The sequence below is a fragment of the Vulpes vulpes genome, chromosome 11, assembly GCF_048418805.1.
Source record: "Vulpes vulpes isolate BD-2025 chromosome 11, VulVul3, whole genome shotgun sequence".
Taxonomy (NCBI): Eukaryota; Metazoa; Chordata; class Mammalia; order Carnivora; family Canidae; genus Vulpes; species Vulpes vulpes.
The window spans coordinates 66678251-66698722 of NC_132790.1; the positions used below are offsets into that span (position 1 = coordinate 66678251).

A 20472-nucleotide genomic window follows, 5' to 3' on the forward strand; every position below is an offset into this window, starting at 1 on the left:
GAGTCTGATTGTTTCAGAATATAAAGTTAAAGGGAAAAGACTTCTAGTAGAAATCATAGGACAAAATCTTTAGGACCCAGAGTTAAAGAGTTCTTATACATGACACAAAACTCATGATCCATAAAAGAAAAAAAAAAATCAATAAATTCAAACTTCATCCAAAGTGAAGAACTTTTCACTTTACAATAACTGCTCTTAGGAAGATAACAACAAGCGACATAATGTGAAAAATTATTTGCAAATTTCATATTTGAAAAAGGACTTGCATCCAAAATATATAAAAACTTATTTAAACCCCAACAAGAAAACAATCCATTTGGAAATGAGCAAAAGATTTAAACACTATATAAGGAGACATAAAGATAGTAAATAAGCATATGAAGAGATGCTTAACATCACTAGTCATTAGGGAAATCCAAAATAAAATTATAAAAGTTACCATTAAAGACCTATTAAGATGGCTAAAAGAAAAAATACTACTACTAAGTGCTAACAAGGATGCAAAGTCACCAGATCTCTCATACATTCCCAATGGGAACATTAAATGGTATAGGCACTCTGGAAGATAATCAGGCAGTTTCTTATAAAAGTAAACATACATTTACCATATGACTCAGCAAACACAGTCATCAGGATTTATCAAAAAAAAAAATATATATATATATATATATATATGTTCACACAAAAACGAGTACACAGATGTTCACTGTAGGTTTAAGCTGTAATAGCCAAAACATGGAATTCAATGGGTGAATGAATAACAACAGTTCAACAAGACAACAGAATATTACTCAGCCATAAAACAGAATGAACTACTGATATACAAAAGCAGCAACTTGATGGATCTCAAGGGCATTATATCAAATGAAAAAAGACCATCTCAGAGGGTCTTTTTATTATTATATTATTTAATAATTATTTATTAAATTATTATTCATATTATAATTACATATTAAATATTATCATTAAATTTAATAATTATATTATTATATTATTATGTGATTCCATTTATTGAATATCCTTAAAGTGACAAAATTAGAGTACTGGAAAGCAGGTCATTGGTTGCCAGTAAAGAGCTGAGGAAGGAGTTGGACTATTAAAAGCAAACATGAAAGGTTTCCTTTGTGCTGCATGGTTACTTGACTATTCACATGTAATAAAATGTCATAACCACACACACACACTCCATGTAAAATTTGGTAAAATTTAACTAAAATATGTACCTGAGTTAGCATAATGTCAATTCCTGGTTCCTTAGGTACAATTAATTATAACAGTATGTCCCAACTTTTTTCCATTTTTACTCTAGAGAGCCTTTTTAGACCTTTTTTTCTAACGCCCCTCCATGATACATTAATACCACAAACACACTGTCTATCTATACACTGCATGTGTAACAGTACTTTATACATTAAAAAAGCAAGATTATTTTCTCCCTCTGATACCAAGCTTTGATCCTTTGAAAGTAACATCATATTCATGGATGGACTGTACTATGGTTTTGAGAGACACCCTCATTAGGAAAAGCTGGTGAAAAGGTACATAAAATCTGCCATGTTTTGCAGTTTGTTGCATTAAACTATTTCAAAATAAAGTGATAATTTTAAAAAGTTTAAAAATGTGTAAGAGTAAAGGACTTGGAATAACTAAAACAACATTAAAATAGAAGAACCAGTTTAGATGATTTACACTACCTGATTTCAAGTGATTTCAAGTCTCAATACAAAGCTATAGCAATCCAAGTTGTATAGTACTGGCATAATTAAGATAAACAAGTAGATTAATGTAACAAAACAGAGTCCAGAAATGTTTCCACCTATATATAGTCACCTTGCTTTGACAAATTCATCAAGGTTACTGAATGAAGAAAGAAAAAAACATTTTCAACAAATGGTAGCAGACCTAGATAAACATGGAGAGTGGGAAATAAGCTTAAGCCTCTGATCTACTTCACAGTACCACAAAAACTAATTTACATCATAAACCTAAATGTAAAAACTAAAACTATTAAACCAAAAAACCCCTTCAATTCTCTTTGAGTAGACACAACAGCACTAAACGGAAGAAAAAAAGATATAATTTCATCAAATATAAAATCTGCTGTTCACTGAAAAACACCATGAAGAAAATTAAAAGGCAAGCCAGGAGAAAGTATTCACAGAACAGAGATACATAGATATAGATACAGATATAGATAGGTCCAGCTCTGTATCTATATATAGACACATAGATATATATAGATATATTTAACAAAGGACTTGATTGAATTTAGCATATATAAAGAACTCCTATATAACAATAACAAAAATACAATCCAATAAAAAAAAACAATAAAAAAGGGACAAAAGGCTTGAATGGATTCTTCAAAAACAATACATACAAATTGTGAATATGTAAATGAACAGGTGTTCAAAATCATCAGTCATTAAGAAAATGCAAATGAACCCCATTATACCATTTCACACCCACAAGAATGACTAAAATTAAAAATACTGATAACACCAAATGTTAGAACGTGGAGCAATTGGAACTTTCATATATTGCTGGTAAGAGTGTGAAAACTTCTCTGGAAAAACTAATTGCTAAGTCATAGTTAAATATACATCTAATCTACTTTCCACTCCTAGGTATTCATTCAACCAACATAAATGACAATGCATTTCCAGAAAACGACTTGCACAAGTCTGTTCACAGAAGCATTATTCATAGTAGCCAAAAATGAGAAACAACCTAAATGCCCAACTGAATACTACTCAGCAATACAAAATAATTAACTACTAATAGATGCAACATGGGGAAAGCTCAAAAACTCTGTTGAGAAGAAGCCAGGCACAGGAGTAAATACTACATGATTCAAGAACATGAAAAAAAAAATCTATGGTGATTAAAAAACAGAACACTAGTTATCTATGGGAGTTGAGAAGGATATTCTGTGGGGATGTCTTGGTTGGGCTCTATACATTTATCAAAACTCATAACCTATAGATTTCACTGTATATTTTACCTCAATTTATAATATCTTAGCTTTAAACCAGGATAAATATCTGCACTCATGGGTGATAAACACATAACTATCTGAAATTAAATAAGTAAGTGAATACAAAGTTCTATAATTTTCTCCTTAAAGATACTGTTCATCTTTTATTAGTCTCCCTAAAGATCCTATCCATCTTCTATTAGATTTATTTCTACCATTAAGAGTATATTTTCATAAGTAACATGTAATTATGTGTTGCTGGTATACAGGTTCACCTAAATTTTTTACATTGTCCTTATAACCAACACAATCTTAGTGAACTCTCATTGGTTCTAGTAAATTGTCCACAGTTTCTTTTTTTAAAAAAGATTTATGTATTTATTTATTCATGAGAGGCACAGACTTGTCCATAGTCTCTTCTTTTTTTTTTTTTTTTTTAATTTTTTTGTTTGTTAACTTTTATTTATTTATGATAGTCACAGAGAGAGAGAGAGAGGCAGAGACATAGGCAGAGGGAGAAGCAGGCTCCATGCACTGGGAGCCCGATGTGGGATTCGATCCCAGGTCTCCAGGATTGCGCCCTGGGCCAAAGGCAGGCGCTAAACCGCTGCGCCACCCAGGGATCCCTCCATAGTCTCTTCTAATTTCTATGTAAATAATCACAGGGACAGCTCTACTCTTTTTAAATTCTTACTGGCTATCTCCTTTAGAAAAATGATGAGTAGAAACTAACAGAACCTCTGTCTTGGATGCTTAAATTTCATTTGGAATTTTTATAGTTATCTTCACGTTAAGATTTGCCTATGATTTTCCTTTGTGTTGCTTTAGTATCATAGTTACATTATTTAAACAATAAAGTAGGGACCTTTCTCTTCCCTTATTTTCTGTGGAATGCTCTGTATAAAGACCATTATCAGTTCCTTTAAAAGTTTGGTAGAAACTATCTGTGGCTGTCAGTTTTATGAATCAACCTGGCTAGGCTATAGTCTCCACTTACTCAAACACTAACCCAGGTATTGCTGGGAAGGTACTTTGCAGATGTGATTAAAGTCTATAATCAGTCGTCTTTAAGTAAAGGAGATTATTCTAGATACTCTAGGTGGGCCTGAAAAGCCTTAAGAACAGAACTGAGTTTTTCCTAAAGAATTGCTTCTGCAAACCGTACCTTCAGTTCAGAACCAAGAATTCCAACGCTGACAGCCATTCTTCCTGAAGCAGAGCCTGCCCTACAGACTTGCTCAACTAGCTCCCAGTCACATGACCTAGTACCTGAGCATATGTGTGTGTAGACATACCTACACACAATAGCCCTGTGGTCTCTGCTGGAACTCTGACTGCTATTAGGGCCCAGGGCTTGCGGTATGAATGTGACTGTGTGTGAGACAGACACAGTTTTCTAACCCTAACTACTAACTCAATTTTCTAAGGGCTTTTTATTCTTTAGTCAGTTATGGTTTTAGTAAATTTATATTTCTTGAACAAACTATCCATTTCATCTACATTTTCCCAAATAATGATTCACATTTTTTCCTCTCTACCATTCCTATAGTTGTATCCCAATTTCCACTGCATATGCCAGAGTTCAACAAACTATTTCTAGTTAAGGACCAGACTTGTGAATACTTTAAGCTTTGCAGACTACAAACTACCTCATGTATGTTTTTTGTTTTTGTTTTTAACCACCTACTAACCATTCATAGCTTATGGGCCTTACCAGATTTTGCCTGGACCATGGTTTGCTGAAAACTGGCCTAAACTATTTATTGATGCCTCCTTTTTCCCCTTAGCTTTGCCAGAGCTGCTGTAAGTTGGGAAAAAGGATAGTAAGCTCATAGGAGGCACTGAAAGTATGGATGGAGAGGAAAGGGCAGCTTCAAGAGAGGCCCTACAAGATGCACAGGGCCTACAGGCACTAAGGAAAAGAGGATTCAAAGAAGGCTCCCAGTTTTCTGGCTCCCAGGGAAATGCCGTGACCACTCATTGACATAGGGAGCACAAAAGAAACACCAGGTAGGAGAGGAATTCAGCTGTGGACATGGTGAAATTTCAGATGCCTGTGAGACAGCCTATGGAGTGGAAAGCTGATGTGTACTTGAAGGTAAATAATAAAACAGAGGACTATCTCCACATATTTCTTTTCTTCTGGTCTGCAGCACACATCATATGAGGCATCAGACATTAACACAATAATTATTGAGAGCAGAAGAAATATTGTAATATACTGACCTCTTTTATAAAACCAATTTCAAAATGTTACCTCTTCCTTTCACATATAATTTTAATCTATCCAACTTATTAATAATGTCCTGATGAGTCTATCTTTTGCTCTATAAATTTTGCAGTAGTCTTAGATAACAAAAGCCCTAATTTTAAAAATCAGTTCTTTAAATACAAGTATAGTTGTGTAATATTAAACTATTTTCCATAAGAAATATAATAGAAATTCGCCCATATTCTGAATTCTAGGTTGTAATTCCTACTTGAACACTTTTTTTAGTTTGGCTTACAAAAACTCCTTCTGATCATTCTTCTAAAACTTACTAGGGCAAAAAAAACAATTCTAGAATCACATGAATATTGATTTAGATTTTCCAAACTCTTAGTGTTAAGTCAGAAATAACAGACTTAAAAATATATGAACAAATTCTGCTAAAGATTCTCTCGTTTGCTAGCATACCAACCACCAAATATTATTTTATACATATTACAAAGCTATCTTCAACACAATTATAAATAAAATTATAATTTTTATTCATAAAATTACAGAATGATTCTCTCAAAGTTAATGTGACACATACATGTTATACACTTGCAAAAGAGCCTGCAAAAAAAAAAAAAAACAAAAACAAAGTTTGAGAGTTTGCTACTATATGGTCACATGAATGAATTTATACTGAGATAAAGAATCAGGATAACACCAGCAGGGAAAATTTCCGAAGCTCTAACTTCTCAACATTCTATCATCACCTGAAAGTCAATTTTCACCTTTTTCACTGGCTGAATTTGTTAGCTCAGATACTGCTTGGGGGCTCACGTGTTCTTGCAGTATGGCAGTAGTAGATTATAAGTCTACTGACAACAGCACTTGCTATGAATCCAAAAAGATAACAATGAACCAAATCAGAATATTACAGAATCGTTCATTGGAAGGAAGTGACACCTGAAGGGCAAAGTATACCTTTTCAATAGTGAAAACATTCTAATTTAACTGATTTGATTCTTGTTTATATAATGCCACTTTTAAAACTTTCTAGTTATTATTTATTTGCTCCTAAAGATATTTCCATGTTACTCTTTACTCTGGAGGAAAAACAAGAAAAATACTTGAAGTTTGCAACCGTACTCTCATTAGCCATAGTTTCTATCTTTAGGTCTCTCTTCTTTACTAATTACCAAGAGCCTCAAAATGAAGGACTCCAGGCAGATGGTATCATGAACAATATAGAAAGACCAGAGTTCTCAATTGCTATATTTCCAATAAGTGCTTCACACCAGGAAGCTAGGCAGACTCCATTTCTCCTCAACAGCACAGAAATAGGGATGCTCTTGATCAGATTTTCATGTTCTTGCCAGCTTGTTCGTACTTCCTTGCTATGATAAATTGAGGAAGGGGGGTGGGTGGTGGAAGTACTTAGGCTGGGAAAATTAAGACAGTGAAGATCAGTGTTCCTTTCACATTCTTTCCTTCAATAAGTACTTCTTGAACTGACAAAACAAACCAGAAAAGAAAATGAGTAGTAAGAGACATCTACTCCAACCAATTTCCAGCCTGCCTCTGGCTATAAAGCTTCAAGATGAGGGCAATGAAATCCCTATAGACTGTATAACAGCCCTCCCAAGTGAAATAGTTTGATTCCATTTTGCAGATAAAAAAGAGGAGACCTACAGAGGTGAAATAACCCAAGTCTCTAAAAAAATAAATAAATAAAATTTTAAAAAATAACCCAAGTCTCTAACAGAGCAGCATGCCAAGATCATGTAACCCAGGTCTTGAATCTTCCATAACACACATACAGGGGTGGTGGCCTATTTAAGGGGATTTTAGCAAACCAGGTTGCGTAAGCTTCTAAAGTCATGCAAAGTGTGAAATAATAGATAGTCATGACTGGTTCAGAAGCATTGGGAGCACAATCAAAATAACAAACTCACAGTTTAGATTTTTTTCTCAAAATGTTAAATGGAATTCTGATTCTATGATTTTTTAAAAAGATTTGACAGAGAGAGAAAGAGAGCATGTGAGCACACACACAAGCAGGGGGAGCAGCAGAGGGAGAAGCAGGCTTTCTACTGAGCAGGGAACCCGATGCGGGGTTCAATTTTAGGACCCTAGGTTCATGACCCAAGCTAAAGGCTGATGCTTTAGCGAATGAGCCACCCAAGCACCCTCTGATTCTCTGATTTGTCATGGAAAAAATTATTTAAAAGAAAAAAAAACACAAGAGGAGCCATTTGTCAGTTGGCTGAAAAAATACCTTCAAAGAGTGTAAACATCACATGTTAGGTCAATTGGTAAGAATCTAATTTTTTAGAAGCTCAAACTTCATCAAAATAAGGAAAGCACTTCACTGAGGTAGACGTGCCTATTTCTGCTTAGCTTCTGGGTCAAATACCACATATATCCCACAATAGTAGGCTTCATTTGAACTCCTCTGTCCTATCAGCTTTCACTGTTAATAACCACCTCGTTCACACTAGATGTACCCATTTCCCAAAAGCACCTATTTCTTGGACCTCAGATTCTGCAGATTGCTAGGTGTGAAAACTTCCTCTTCCACCCACATTACTTTAACCAAGATGAGGCCAAAAAGGGACAACAAATCTGAAAGTATACCAAAGCAGGAAATCAACTTACACAAGAAGACATGCCAATTTTAGAAATGTGCTGCAATCTCCATTGTGGCCATAATTTCTTAAATGAAAAGATTTCATATTTATTTGGTAAATCTTTGAAACTATCTTTTCCTACAAGCACAATTTTCCATTGATATGGGAAGTGACAGCATGCATGTGCCTTCTCAGCAATACATACCTTATTTTTCTCTGATATACATCTAGAGCATGGTAGACTACCCCCAAATCTATGAATGTGCCTCAGTGCCTTTGGCCATTCTATTCCACCAGTTCTTCTTCATCTTACAATATTTCATAACATTTCTACAAAAAACATGTGCCACTCTGCAACGGAGTAGGGGAATTATTTTTACATTGAGGGCTTATTCATCTATTTCCAAGAATCAAACTTTGCTCACACCCCTCACATCTTTGTTGATGTGGCCTTCAGAGTCTGTGTGCATTAACATGAAATTGAGTTCCATGATACAATTTTTCTTAGAGGTAGCATTTCCCAAAATGATCATCTACCACCTTCACCAGATTGCCTCTGGCTAATCTTGGCTGAAATTCAAGTTCACCTCCTACACACACAAAAAAAAATTGTTCAAAATGAGGATACTGGGATGAATGGACTATAAGGCTGAAGGCAAATCTTAAAGGAGTCTCAAAAATATTCTGAACAAAGGTAATAATAGCAGAAAAAGCTTAAATGCTTCCAAGGTTAGATCTAGTCTTATTCCTCTTGTGGCAACCCCACAAACTTCTACCTTTATAGATGCTGTTGATTATGCCATGTTCTCAGGGCTTATTTCCAGCTCCAAATCTACCCTGCCCACATTTTCAAATGTCTATTGGCAATTTCCAAGTCCCAGCAGCATCACGATTTCAACTTAAAAATTTCAACAATTTAAATCTTCATTCTGCCATCCTGGTGATTAAGTTATCCTCCTTACCAAAAAAAAAAATCAGCTTACATTTATATGGTACACAGAAGAAGCACAATAAATATTTGCAGAAGGAAGGAAGGAGCAGAAGAAATTGTTTTACAAACATCACCACACACAAGGTATTATTAAGGAACGGAGAGGGGGGAGGTCAGATTGCAAGAAAAGCAATCTTTGCAACATTACTCAGCAAATAACTGTAAAGTCAAACTCCAACTCAATCTTCTGCCCTTATCTTCCATTTTCTACTTCTTCTTTTCTTATCAAAGTCTACCAATTTAAAGATCAAACACTTGTTCCATCCAAAAGTTCTCTGGCCCCAGCACCTGAAAGTGCTTTCTGCCCAAGATTTGTGTATACCAATCATGTAACTGCTTCTGGACTTAACATATCACATCACACCATCTGTGCTATCTTCTTCTCCTGATAGATCAATGGTTGCCATGGACTGAATTTTTTGTCCCCCTCACCCACTCCAATTCATATTGAAGCTCTAAACCCTAATATGATTTTATTTGGAGAGGCAATTAGGTGTTAAAGGAGATTACATGGGTTGGGCCCTAATCTGACAGGTGGTCTCATAAGAAGAACTAGGACCAAACTGACTAGCACCTTGAGCTTGGACTTCCCCAGCCTTTAAAACTGTGGAAAAATCAATTTCTGTTGTTTAAGCCACTCAGTCTATGGTATGCTATGACAGCAGGCCAAAAAGACAGATTTTAGTACCAGAATTTCTCAATTCTGGCTGCATCTAACAAGCACCTGAGAGGGCATTATGAAATTCTGATACGTGGGCACCACCCAAACGAATCAAATCAGAAATGCTGGGGCGTGCCTGGATAGCTCAGTCATCAAGTGTCTGCCTTTGGCTCAAGTCATGATCCCAGAATCCTGGGATCTGGCCCCACATCAGGCTCAGTAGGCTCAGTGGAGAGCCTACTTCTCCCTCTCCCTCTGCCGTTCCCCCTGCTTGTGCATGCATGTGCTCGCGCGCTTTCTCTCTCCCTGCCAAATAAAGAAACAAAATCTTAAAAAAAAAAAAAAAAAGAAAGAAAGAAATGCTGGGATAAACCCAGGCATTGGTATTCTTAAAAGCTCCTCAAATAATTCTAATATGTATTAAATCAAGAAACTGCATGAAACTTAAATTTAATGAGGTCCAAGTCCACATGTCTAATTCATCTCTTAATTCCCTTTAACTGCTGACACATGGTAAATATACAAACTGTATTAAATATATATTTAATAAATAACACATGATTAAGAGTGTTTCAGTATTTGGGGATCCCTGGGTGGCGCAGCGGTTTGGCGCCTGCCTTTGGCCCAGGGCGCGATCCTGGAGACCCGGGATCGAATCCCACATCGGGCTCCCGGTGCATGGAGCCTGCTTCTCCCTCTGCCTGTGTCTCTGCCTCTCTCTCTCTCCGTCTGTGACTATCATAAATAAATAAAAATTAAAAAAAAATAAAATAAAATAAGAGTGTTTCAGTATTTGATATAGATATTCTGTTAACAAATATTAGGAACCTACTATGTATCAGTCACCATGCTACGGATTATATACATAATGATGAGTCAAACAGGCTAGTTCCCATTCTGCCGCATAAACATTTGAAACTCCACATTTTAATTCATCATGCTTAATTAACACATCCTTTGATCTGTCAAAAAAAAAAAAAAAAAAAAACACCCAGTAACAGTTCCTCAGCAAAAACAATGCAGTATACTAAATATCATGCTTTTTAGAATTTTTCCCCCCTCAACCTCTCTACTTAAAAATGTTAAAATATAATCAGGGCTGGTGGAGGAGAAGGTTAATCTGGGAATCTGTTTTTATTTGGGCAGTTTTGTTTGATCCACTTATATCAAGTAAAAGGTGATATTTTTTGCATTTTTTGACATCTATAAGCTTAGGGAATGCTACACATTTGCTATTAACACCCTTATACAAAAATAAGGATACTCATCTGATAGTCTATGGAATATAAACCTAAAATTATTTTCTACGGTGACTTCCCTGTGCTGAGTCAAGAATCCCTTGAGACCAACTGCCAGTATTTAAAATCTTAACAGTTTAAGGCTTAAAGCAGCTTTTGCGGTCATCCAATAAGCCTTATTCTCCGTACCCCTCATCCTCAAACCTGAGATTATACCATTTAGAATTAGGCCTAAGGCTAATGGGCAAAGTCTAAAACAAGAAGATATCAGTACTAATTCCCCAATTCAATTGGGTGGTTTTCCATAACAGGACAGTGCTCACCCCTACTCTCGTTTGTGGGCAATCTCTTACTGTCTAGATGTAGTTAACTGGTTGACTCATTAACTGGTTTTTATCTTCTCTAATCATCTAGTCTCTGTTAAACTCAGAGGTGAAATCATATGAAAAATATACAGTTTACTACACAGGTAAATATTCTCATTCTCCACATGATACTTCATCTCTCAAATCATTGGATACAAACAGACAAATCACATCTTTAGGTTTCACTTAATTTCTCAAGGGAAAAAAAAATATTTTTTCATCTAGAATGAAAAACTCTAAAAAAAATAGAATGAAAAACTCTCTACCCAGGTTATTTGATATTTCGGTAGTTTTTAAAATTTTCAAATATTTTTAAAATTGGTTTTTGAAAGATTACGGGATGATAACAATCAGGAAACGCTTCCTATGTAAAGTGACTCTAAAGTGACGTGTGAAAATGAACAAGAATTAAACAGATTTGGGGATGGGGAGGGTAAATTCTAAAAAGAAAGAACATTATGTCCAAAATGATCTAGAGGGAAAAAAACAAAAGCACAGTTTGGCAGATGTTAGCTGTATCTTAGGAAAGGTCATTACCACAACCCCATGATACTTTCCACCTGGACCCCATACATGCACCTGTGTGTATTTACACATCTGTGCAAGTACCCCTTCCTACCTGACCTACCACTATCCAAATTCTCACTACCTGAACAAAGGTTCCTAGGAGCTTCAGGGAAATGATTTTGAGGAGAAAGCTGGAATTCTCCCTGCAGGAGAATGCAACCTTTTTAGGACTGCCCCTCGGCATGATGGCACATTCCAGCTTTCTTTCCAGCTGCCCCTCTCCCACCTTCTGCAGTGGGCAGGGACTGGCAGATGGCACAAAAGCCCAGTGCCCTGGCCTCCAAAGTGGGACAAGCCCTGTACTTTGTGGTGCACCAGAACTGATCAGATTGAGACAAGACTTCCCTGAAACCACATCCTTGCTCAGCTTCCTCTCCTTTCCTTTCCTGTTCCCCTCAGTCCCTTTACAGGTTTTTTTCCTAAGAGCACGTAATTCAAAACTCCCTTGCATGTAAAATATCCAAATGGTATCCCAACCTTGGTCTCTAATGTCATGCCCAAAGAAAGGAATCAGGGTTTGTCAGAGATAGGACTAATTCTATGGATGGGCCAGAATAGGTATGAGATAAGCCAGAAATACCTATGTGAGGAAAAAAGGGAAATGCTCCAAAAAAGGATGGGAGCATATCACAGGGACCCAGAAAGCTAATTTGAAGGAACTCTCTCACTGGCCAAATCTGGGAAAATTTGAGCACCAAAATAATTACTGCAGTAACAAATTATAAACCACTGGAAAAATAGGAATTCATGAGTCCCCATCTATAAAGATTTACAAATAGTAAATAAGAAACAAAATGGTCTCTGGCTTGTATTAAAATGTCAACAACCAACTAAAAAATGTGGAGAGATTGCTATAAGATCATCATTCTGCAACCATTCTAGGAAAGACTGAATCAGGCAAAAATCATCAATATATAATACTACATTCAAAGGGGAATTTTTTGATGAGGAATGGATATTTGCCTAGTCTTAAATGGTCTCCCCAGAGATTATTAACTAATTATGAGAGGAAAAAACAAGGAAATGGAACAAGCCCCTGACTGGGTGATCAAAATAAGTATCACCTATGAGAGACAGACATCATGTGCCTCCAGATGTGATACCATGGGAGACACATCACCACTTAAGCAGTATTCTGAGAACACATAACCTGGATTTGATGAAAAGTCAGATAAGCAGAAAATGAAGGAAATTTCTACTTGCCTAAAAATCTGTAGCATCTTCCCATTGTTCTCAGGATAAAATTCAAACTCCTTAAGCTGATTTACAAAACATTTCATGATTCATGACTCACAACTTCTATCACAAATATACTTCGAGTTTAGAAATATAGAAAACTTACAAGTAAACAGATTTTTAGCTCTGAAATACCAATGTAATTTATGTCTAAGAGGATACCATAGAGCCATAGAAGTAATAAAATCAAAATTTTTCTAATCTGCTATGTAACCTTTTACATATTAGTCACATGATGATCAGAAAAGATTTGAAGAGTCTCTTCAGATGTTTAACTTAAAAATTTCCAGTGAGTTTGGGCAGCCCAGGTGTCTCAGTGCTTTAGCGCCGCCTTCAGTCCAGGGTGTGATCCTGGAGACCCGGGATCGAGTCCCAAGTCGGGCTCTCTACATGGAGCCTGCTTCTCCCTCGGCCTGTGTCTCTGCCTCTGTGTGTGTGTGTGTCTCTCATGAATAAATAAATAAAATGTTTAAAAAAAAAAAACTTTATTTAAAAAAAATTTCCAGTGAATTAAAAAAGTGCTACTACCCCTAAGGCTAATCTACCTATATCCTCACAAGAACTACTAAGACAACCCCAGCAATCCCTGGGATGCCTAGGTGGCTCCATGGTTGAGCATCTGCCTTTAGCTCAGGGTGTGATCCCAGGGTCCGGGGATCAAGTCCCACACAGGGCTCCCTGCATGGAGCCTGCTTCTCCCTCTACCTATGTCTCTGCCTCTCTCTCTCTCATACATAAATACATACATACTTAGATACATAAATACCAAATACTCCAAGAACTGCCAAGAGAACACCCTCCCAAGACCCACCTTCATCCAACATCTACTCCTGCAATGTTGTGAAAATTCCTGACTGCACTTTCTACCCTCTGAGCTCTCGCTATCCCATCTTCCTCCCCTAATTAGATTTCTGGAAAACACCTTTAGAGGGACAGATACACTTAAGGAAACCTCTCTGTTGCTACTGCCCCACCACGCAAAAGTAGAGAACAAATCCACACTAATGGATGAAGGAAGGGGAACTAGCTACCCTGCTAAAAGAGGGAAAGGTACAAGAAAAAAGGAGAAAGGACTCTCTTCTGGTTATTAGGGAAAGTAGTCAAAATTATCAGGCCCAGGTTTCTGTAAGTTGTCATTGGGGAATATAGTCATGTTGGAAAATTATCTGGAATCTGGAAGAGCAAAGGAATAACTGAGTGTTCTTTCAGTATAGCCCTGGGCTTAACTTTCCATTGCCAGGCCCTTTTCCAACTCGTTATGGGAGGAGGTTAATGTCTAGAATTTTGTTGAATAAAGAAAAATAATTTCTGACCAGAGGAAAAGATAACCCCAAAGATTATAGTGTATAGAGGCCCTGTTGTAAACCAATCATTTTTTATCTAAGCAAGAAACCTATGAAACTGTCTATGCATCTAGCTTCTCAAATGCTTTTTGGACTGTTTTTTACATTTTACTGCTTCTCTCACTAATTAATGAGTTGAAGAAAATCTTCCACACATATTCATTTTGTATTTGCATAAGTGATAATTTTACCTTTTTGAAAATTCTACTTTAACAAGCGCCACTTTTAAAATTGTTCCTATAGGCGATGTGTTAGGCATTCAAAATATACAAGCATTTAAATTTTCAATCATTTAAGTCTGACAAGATTTCTAAAATACACAATACTTGTAGAAGGTGTTATAAATTGGCAAATATAACTTGCAATAGATGAAAAATAAATAAAGTCCTATTATATGGGAATGAGCTATACCACATATTTCTGAACAATTACTATGCCCTCAAAGGTTCCATTCATGGTTAAAATAGGAATAATTTCCTCTGGAAATACATTAGACTGATAAGAAAACAGAGCTGAGGAATAAGTCAATAAAAGTGGAAGAGTTCAGAACAGTGGTTCCTCATCTACTCTATTTGCATATTAGAACAGTCTATGGACTATTTTAAAATGTCAGAGGCTTAGAAAATTAAATCTCAATATCTGGGAGTATTCATCCCATATAGTACACATACTAGCATTTTTTTTTAAAAATTATTCTCTTTCTGCAGCCACTTTTCTTGGGTATTGTGGACTCCTTCCAGCTTTTTCTCTCTACATTCAAATAGTAAGAGAAAATAATGAACATAATTACAGCTGATAAAAGTACAAAGAGTGCCCTTATGACCTCTACACTAACAAAAAGGAAAACAGTTTAAATAAAACTACCTATAGGAGTAAATATGTAACCTGCATTCCATTGCTGGGTTCAGAGTTTCTTGAGAAAAACAGACCCTAAGAAGATAGTTAAAAGCTGTTGCCAGGCAGCCCGGGTGGCTCAGTGGTTTAGCACCGCCTTCAGACCAGGGCATGATCCTGGAGATTCGGGAAGAGTCCCACGTCAAGCTCCCTGCATGAAGCCTGCTTCTCTGCTTCTACCTCTGCTTCTCCCTCTGCCTAAGTCTTTGTCTTTCTCTGTCTTTCTCATGAATAAATAAATAAAATCTTAAAAAAAAAAAAAAGCTGTTGCCAAATGAAGATCAAACTTGTATAAAGATCTTTAAAAATCTAACATAAACCAGTGAAGGCAACCTACTGAATGGGAGATTTTTGCAAATGACACATCTGATAAAGAGAAGACATCCAGATGACCAACAGACATGTGAAAAGATGCTCAACATCACTCATCAGGGAAATGCAAATCAAAACTACAATGAGAGATCACCTGTCAAAATGGCTAAAATCAAAAACACATGAAACAAGTGTTGGAGAGGATGTGAAGAAAAAAGAACCCTCATGCACTGTTGGTGGGAATGCAAACTGATGCAGCATTGTGGAAAACAGTATGCAGTTTCCTCCAAAACTTAAAAATAGAACTACCCTATGCTATGATCCAGGAACCACACTACCGAGTATTTACCCCAAGAATTCAAAAACATTAATTCAAAGGGATACATGCATCCCTATGTTTATAGCAATATTATTTACAATAGCCAAATTGTGGAAGCAGCCCAGGTGCCCATCAATAGATGAATGGATAAAGAAGATGTGGGGTATATATGTACACAATGGAATATTATTTAGCCATAAAAAAAGAATTATTCAGCCATTTGGGACAATGTGGTTAAAGCTACAGAGGGTAATGCTAAGCAAAATAAGTTGGTCAGAGAAAGATAAATACCATATGGTTTCACTCATGTGAAATTTAAGAAACAAAACAAAGGGAAAAAAGAGAGAGAGAAACAGACAAAGAAACAGACTGTTGACTATGGAGAACAGAGGGGAGGCAGGTGGAGGTGATGGGGATTAAAGAGTACACCTAGTCTAGGGCACCTGGGTGGTTCAGTGGTTGAGCATCTGCCTTTGGTTCAGGTCGTGATCCTGGAGTCCTGGAATCAAGTCACATCAGGCTCCCCACAGGGGAGCCTCTGCCTCTCTCTGTGTATCTCTCATGAATAAATGAATAAAATCTTAAAAAAAAAAAAAAAAAGAGTACGCTTAGTGTGATGAGCACTGAGTAACACACAGGATTGTTGAATCATTATACTGTATACCTGAAATGAATAACACCGTATGCCAACTATACTGGAATTAAAAGTAAAAACTTAATAAAAAAAATATTTTTAAAAATCTAACATAAACCAGTAGAAAAACAGACTTTGCTATGTAAACCTCATTTGATGTAAATATCTACTCATCTACTCAGAAATACATCTACTCTGTATGGGCACATAGCACTGTATAAAAAGCAGGAGAAATATCAAAACGTAAACCTATGCTTCCACTCAGGAACCAAATAAAAATGAAGTTAAAAAAAAACACAAAACTGGCTTCAATACACTTTTATTCTGGAATTTAAACAGCAAAGTTTTAAAAATTCCAACTTGCTGACTCCATTTTCTTCCTCCCCATCCAATCCTGCCTCCATCCCTTTTTTAACAAGTTTCCAATGATCACGCTGTTAAATATGACCATCATCTGCCATCCAGTTAGTAAAAAATATCTATTAATTATTCTTAATGCCTCCACTTCCCTCATCACCTTTATACAATGCAACAGCAGGTCTTCTCAGTCACTCCTCCAAAACATTAACTGAATAAGCTTTATATTTCTTTCAAGCTTCTCTAATACCATTCCAGACTAAGATACTATCATATTTGGCCTGGACTACTGCCACCATCTCTTAATAACCTATGTCCCTGCTTCCACTCAGGATTCCTCCGTAGCGCATGTGACCACTGCAGCCAGGGTAGCAAAGACATAATTTATGTCACTGCCCTCTTTAGAAGACTCCAAAGGCTTTGCTAACATCAGGAAAAGTCCAAATAATTTCTTATCAGAGTCTTTAAAATCCTGCAGCATCTAGCTCCTGCCTACTTTCCCAACATCTTCCCTTATGGATCTCCACCACACACTGGCCCTCATTATAGGCAAATATTTAAGCATTTGCTACTTTTGGCTGCCTGGCATACTCTTTCTCTACCTCTTCACACTAACTACTTCCTCTTGACCTTCAGATTTCAATTCAAACAGCACTTCCTCATTGAGCTCTTCACTGACCACTCTGAGGTAGTCTTCTCTTCACTACCTACCACATAACACTTTATTTTCTTCATGTTTATCATCATCTGGCAAAGCGTATATGGGGATGGGCTATCTTCTTTCTTTTACCATTGTAGTCTTGTAACATATCACAAGCAGTCATGTATTTGTTTAATCAATAAATACTCCAATGGAGGGCATGGTCTGTAACACCAGCCTGGAGATGAAATTACAGAGTTCTATTCCAGACTTGACTCTACCAGCAATTAGCTGGGTAGCCTTGGGCATACCGTAAGATTTGAGTGGGTTAAGAGTAACTGGACAGGGCAGCCCCGTGGCTCAGCGGTTTAGCGCCACCTTCAGCCCAGGGCGTGATCCTGGAGACCCCCGGATCAAGAGGGAGCCTGCTTCTCCCTCTGCCTGTGTCTCTGCCTCTTTCTCTCTCTGTGTGTCTCTCATGAATACATAAAAATATTTTTTAGAAATTAAAAAAAAAAATTTAAAAGCCCAGATCAATTGTTAACAGCCTCATAAAGTTTAATCCAACCACCTTGCCCAATATTGGCATGATCATTAGGCGTTCCAGAAATTCTCATGCTTTAGAGAAGTCCCTGATCCTCTCTGTTTCCTAATCCACAAGGGGAAAGCACACTATCTACCACATCACACACTGTTGTTGGACAATCGAGAATACTCAGCTTGATAATAAAGCGTTCAGTAAATGTATTATTTGTGCCTGGACTACTGCCACCATCTCTTAACCTATCTCCCTGCTTCCACTCAGGATTCCTCGGTAGCGCATGTGACCACTGCAGCCAGGGTAGCAAAGACATAATTTATGTCACTGCCCTCTTTAGAAGGCATACACTTTTCGCTCTCCTTGAGAGCCACCAAAGTGACTTTCTCATTTCTGAATCTCCAAACGCTTGAAGCCCGTACTCCTCCCAAAGCCTGAAGTTCTCGCATTCATAAAATGAAGGGAGTGGATTAGTCCAATTACCACTCCCTTCAAAGATGAAGTTTCCTATACTTACATGAAAAGCCTACAAAGATACCTCGGGTGAGGTGAGGTGAGGTGAGCTTCCGTAAGATAAACAGCTTAAAGCAAAGACACCTCAGGTGAGCTTCCGTAAGGACCGGAAATCGAGGGAAACTTGAAACTACTGCTGCAAATAGAAGTGGGGTGGAAGCACTAAAGTTAAAATAACGTTGATCCAAGATCTTAGGGATCCTTTCTCAAGGAACTGACTCTTGGGGACGCCTGGGTGGCTCGGTGGTTGAGCGTCTCCTTTGGCTCAGGTCGTGATCCCCGGGTCCTGGGGTCAAGTCCAGCACTGGGCTCCCCGCAGAGCGCCTGCTTCTCCCTCTGCCTATCTTTGCCTCTCTCCTGAATAAGTAAATAAAATCTTTAAAAAAAAAAAAAAATCTGACTCTTGCCACAATAATGGGTCCTTTGGATTATCGCTTTTAAGGTAGATTACAGATATTTAAAGGAGCCGGTGCCCCAGAGGGGCGAAAAAGAGGATAAAAAAGACCAGTCGCGTTAAGAAGGAAATGTGTTAGGCCACAAATGGACGAGAGTTTAGACGGCAAACCCAGTGCCCTTCACCTAACCCTGACCCTGAGGCGCGGGAAGACGACCGGAGACTGCAGGAACAAGGTGCGCCGCCAGAATCCCTCGGCTGGCGCGCGGCCGCCGGGGTGAGCGGACGTGGGCGTGGGAGGCAGCGGTGCACCTCAGCGCCGCGCCGGCCCCCAGCTGGACCCCGGCCGTGACTCCTCCACAACCCCCGCGTCCCGCCCCTGTACCTGCGGGGTCGAGCGCCATCTCGGCGGGCGGAGAGGAAAGCAGCGCCGGGCCGCTCCCGGGCGGGGGAGGGGCGGGGAGGGGCGGGGAGGGGAGGGGCCTGGGCTGGGCGGCACGCGCGGCGGCCGGGAGCTTCCCGCGGGAGGCGGAGGAGGCGGCGGCCCCTTTCCTGCCTTCTTCTCCCCCTCGTCGCTACTTCCGCCGCCCACTGCGCCTGCGCCCCCTGGCCCCGCCCCGAAGCCTGTACTTGAAGGGGAACCGACTCCTGGGCGGGAAGGACCGGGAAGGGGGCGTGGCCTCGCCCGCTTTGGAGGCGGGGCTCTCTCGGGCGCGCGCAGCCCCGCTCTGCGAGGAGCGCGAACGCCGGCGTGCGGACTCCGGCCTGCGGGGACCCGAGCAGAAGCTGTGGGCCTCTGGGAGGGCGCCTTACGTGGCGGTTCGGTTCACGGCCAAGCCCCTCCCTCCACGTCCGCCTTGGGAGGACGAACGAATCATCCCGTTCCCTTATTTTCTCTTCGTTAACGTTCATTCATAAATGTCTATTTTATGTCCGGTTGCAGCCACAGTTCTGAATACGAGGGCCAAATAATTAAATAAAAATAAGGTCCCTGGTCTCGAGGAGTATCCTGTTGGCAGGGGAGTCAGATGCAAGCAGCACGCTGTTAAATGGGATAAGCTCCACACATGCGAGATAGGCACAGCTTGTTTGTTCTGCTATGGAGGTGGTACAGTTTGCGAGTATCATTATTTGTCTCACAAAGCAGCAGCCTCTGGCTCCCCTGGAGGGGAAATAAAATAAAAAACTGGGCGCTAGGAAATAGTATCCTTAGGGCGCACAGCCTGATGGAGGTGATGTTACACATGCCGACTCTGTCCATTAAAGCTGTATGTGTTTGAGAAAAATGAAGGAAGATGGTAGCTACGCTCCTGAAGAATCCCAAATGCCCTCTTCTCGATAAAAGAAACTTTCTTGTGGCAATTATGCTCATTTCCACTCACCAGCCGGCCTTCAGAAATGCCTCCTTGTCATATCCACGTTTAGCTAGTTCGAGCCCCCGAAGGGTGAGGTGCAGCCGGGGACAGATGGGACAGATGTTAGAAAAACGAGGAGCAGCTGCTTCTTCCCTGGGAGGGATTTAGAGCTTTCAGAATGATCCCCTCCCCACCTACCTGCAGTCCCTCCTCCCCTGCTGCTGCTTCAGCCTGGTCAGTTGGCAGAAAAAGCAGCCGCAGTTGAGCAGGGCTGGGAAAGTGGGTCTCTGCTCAGCAGGTCTTCCGTTTAAGGG

General features: G+C 38.9%; 1 protein-coding gene across 1 annotated transcript in view; it reads right to left on the minus strand.

Moving 5' to 3' along the window:
- Window positions 1-19371, minus strand: part of CMC1 (C-X9-C motif containing 1) — an 83819-nt gene extending 64448 nt beyond the window's left edge. Inside the window, exon 1 of the mRNA XM_026006374.2 lies at window positions 19189-19371. Within this exon, the coding sequence (XP_025862159.1) occupies window positions 19189-19207 (19 nt within the window). The 5' untranslated portion in view covers window positions 19208-19371. The remainder of the gene's footprint in view (window positions 1-19188) is intronic.
- Window positions 19372-20472: the final 1101 nt, after the last annotated feature.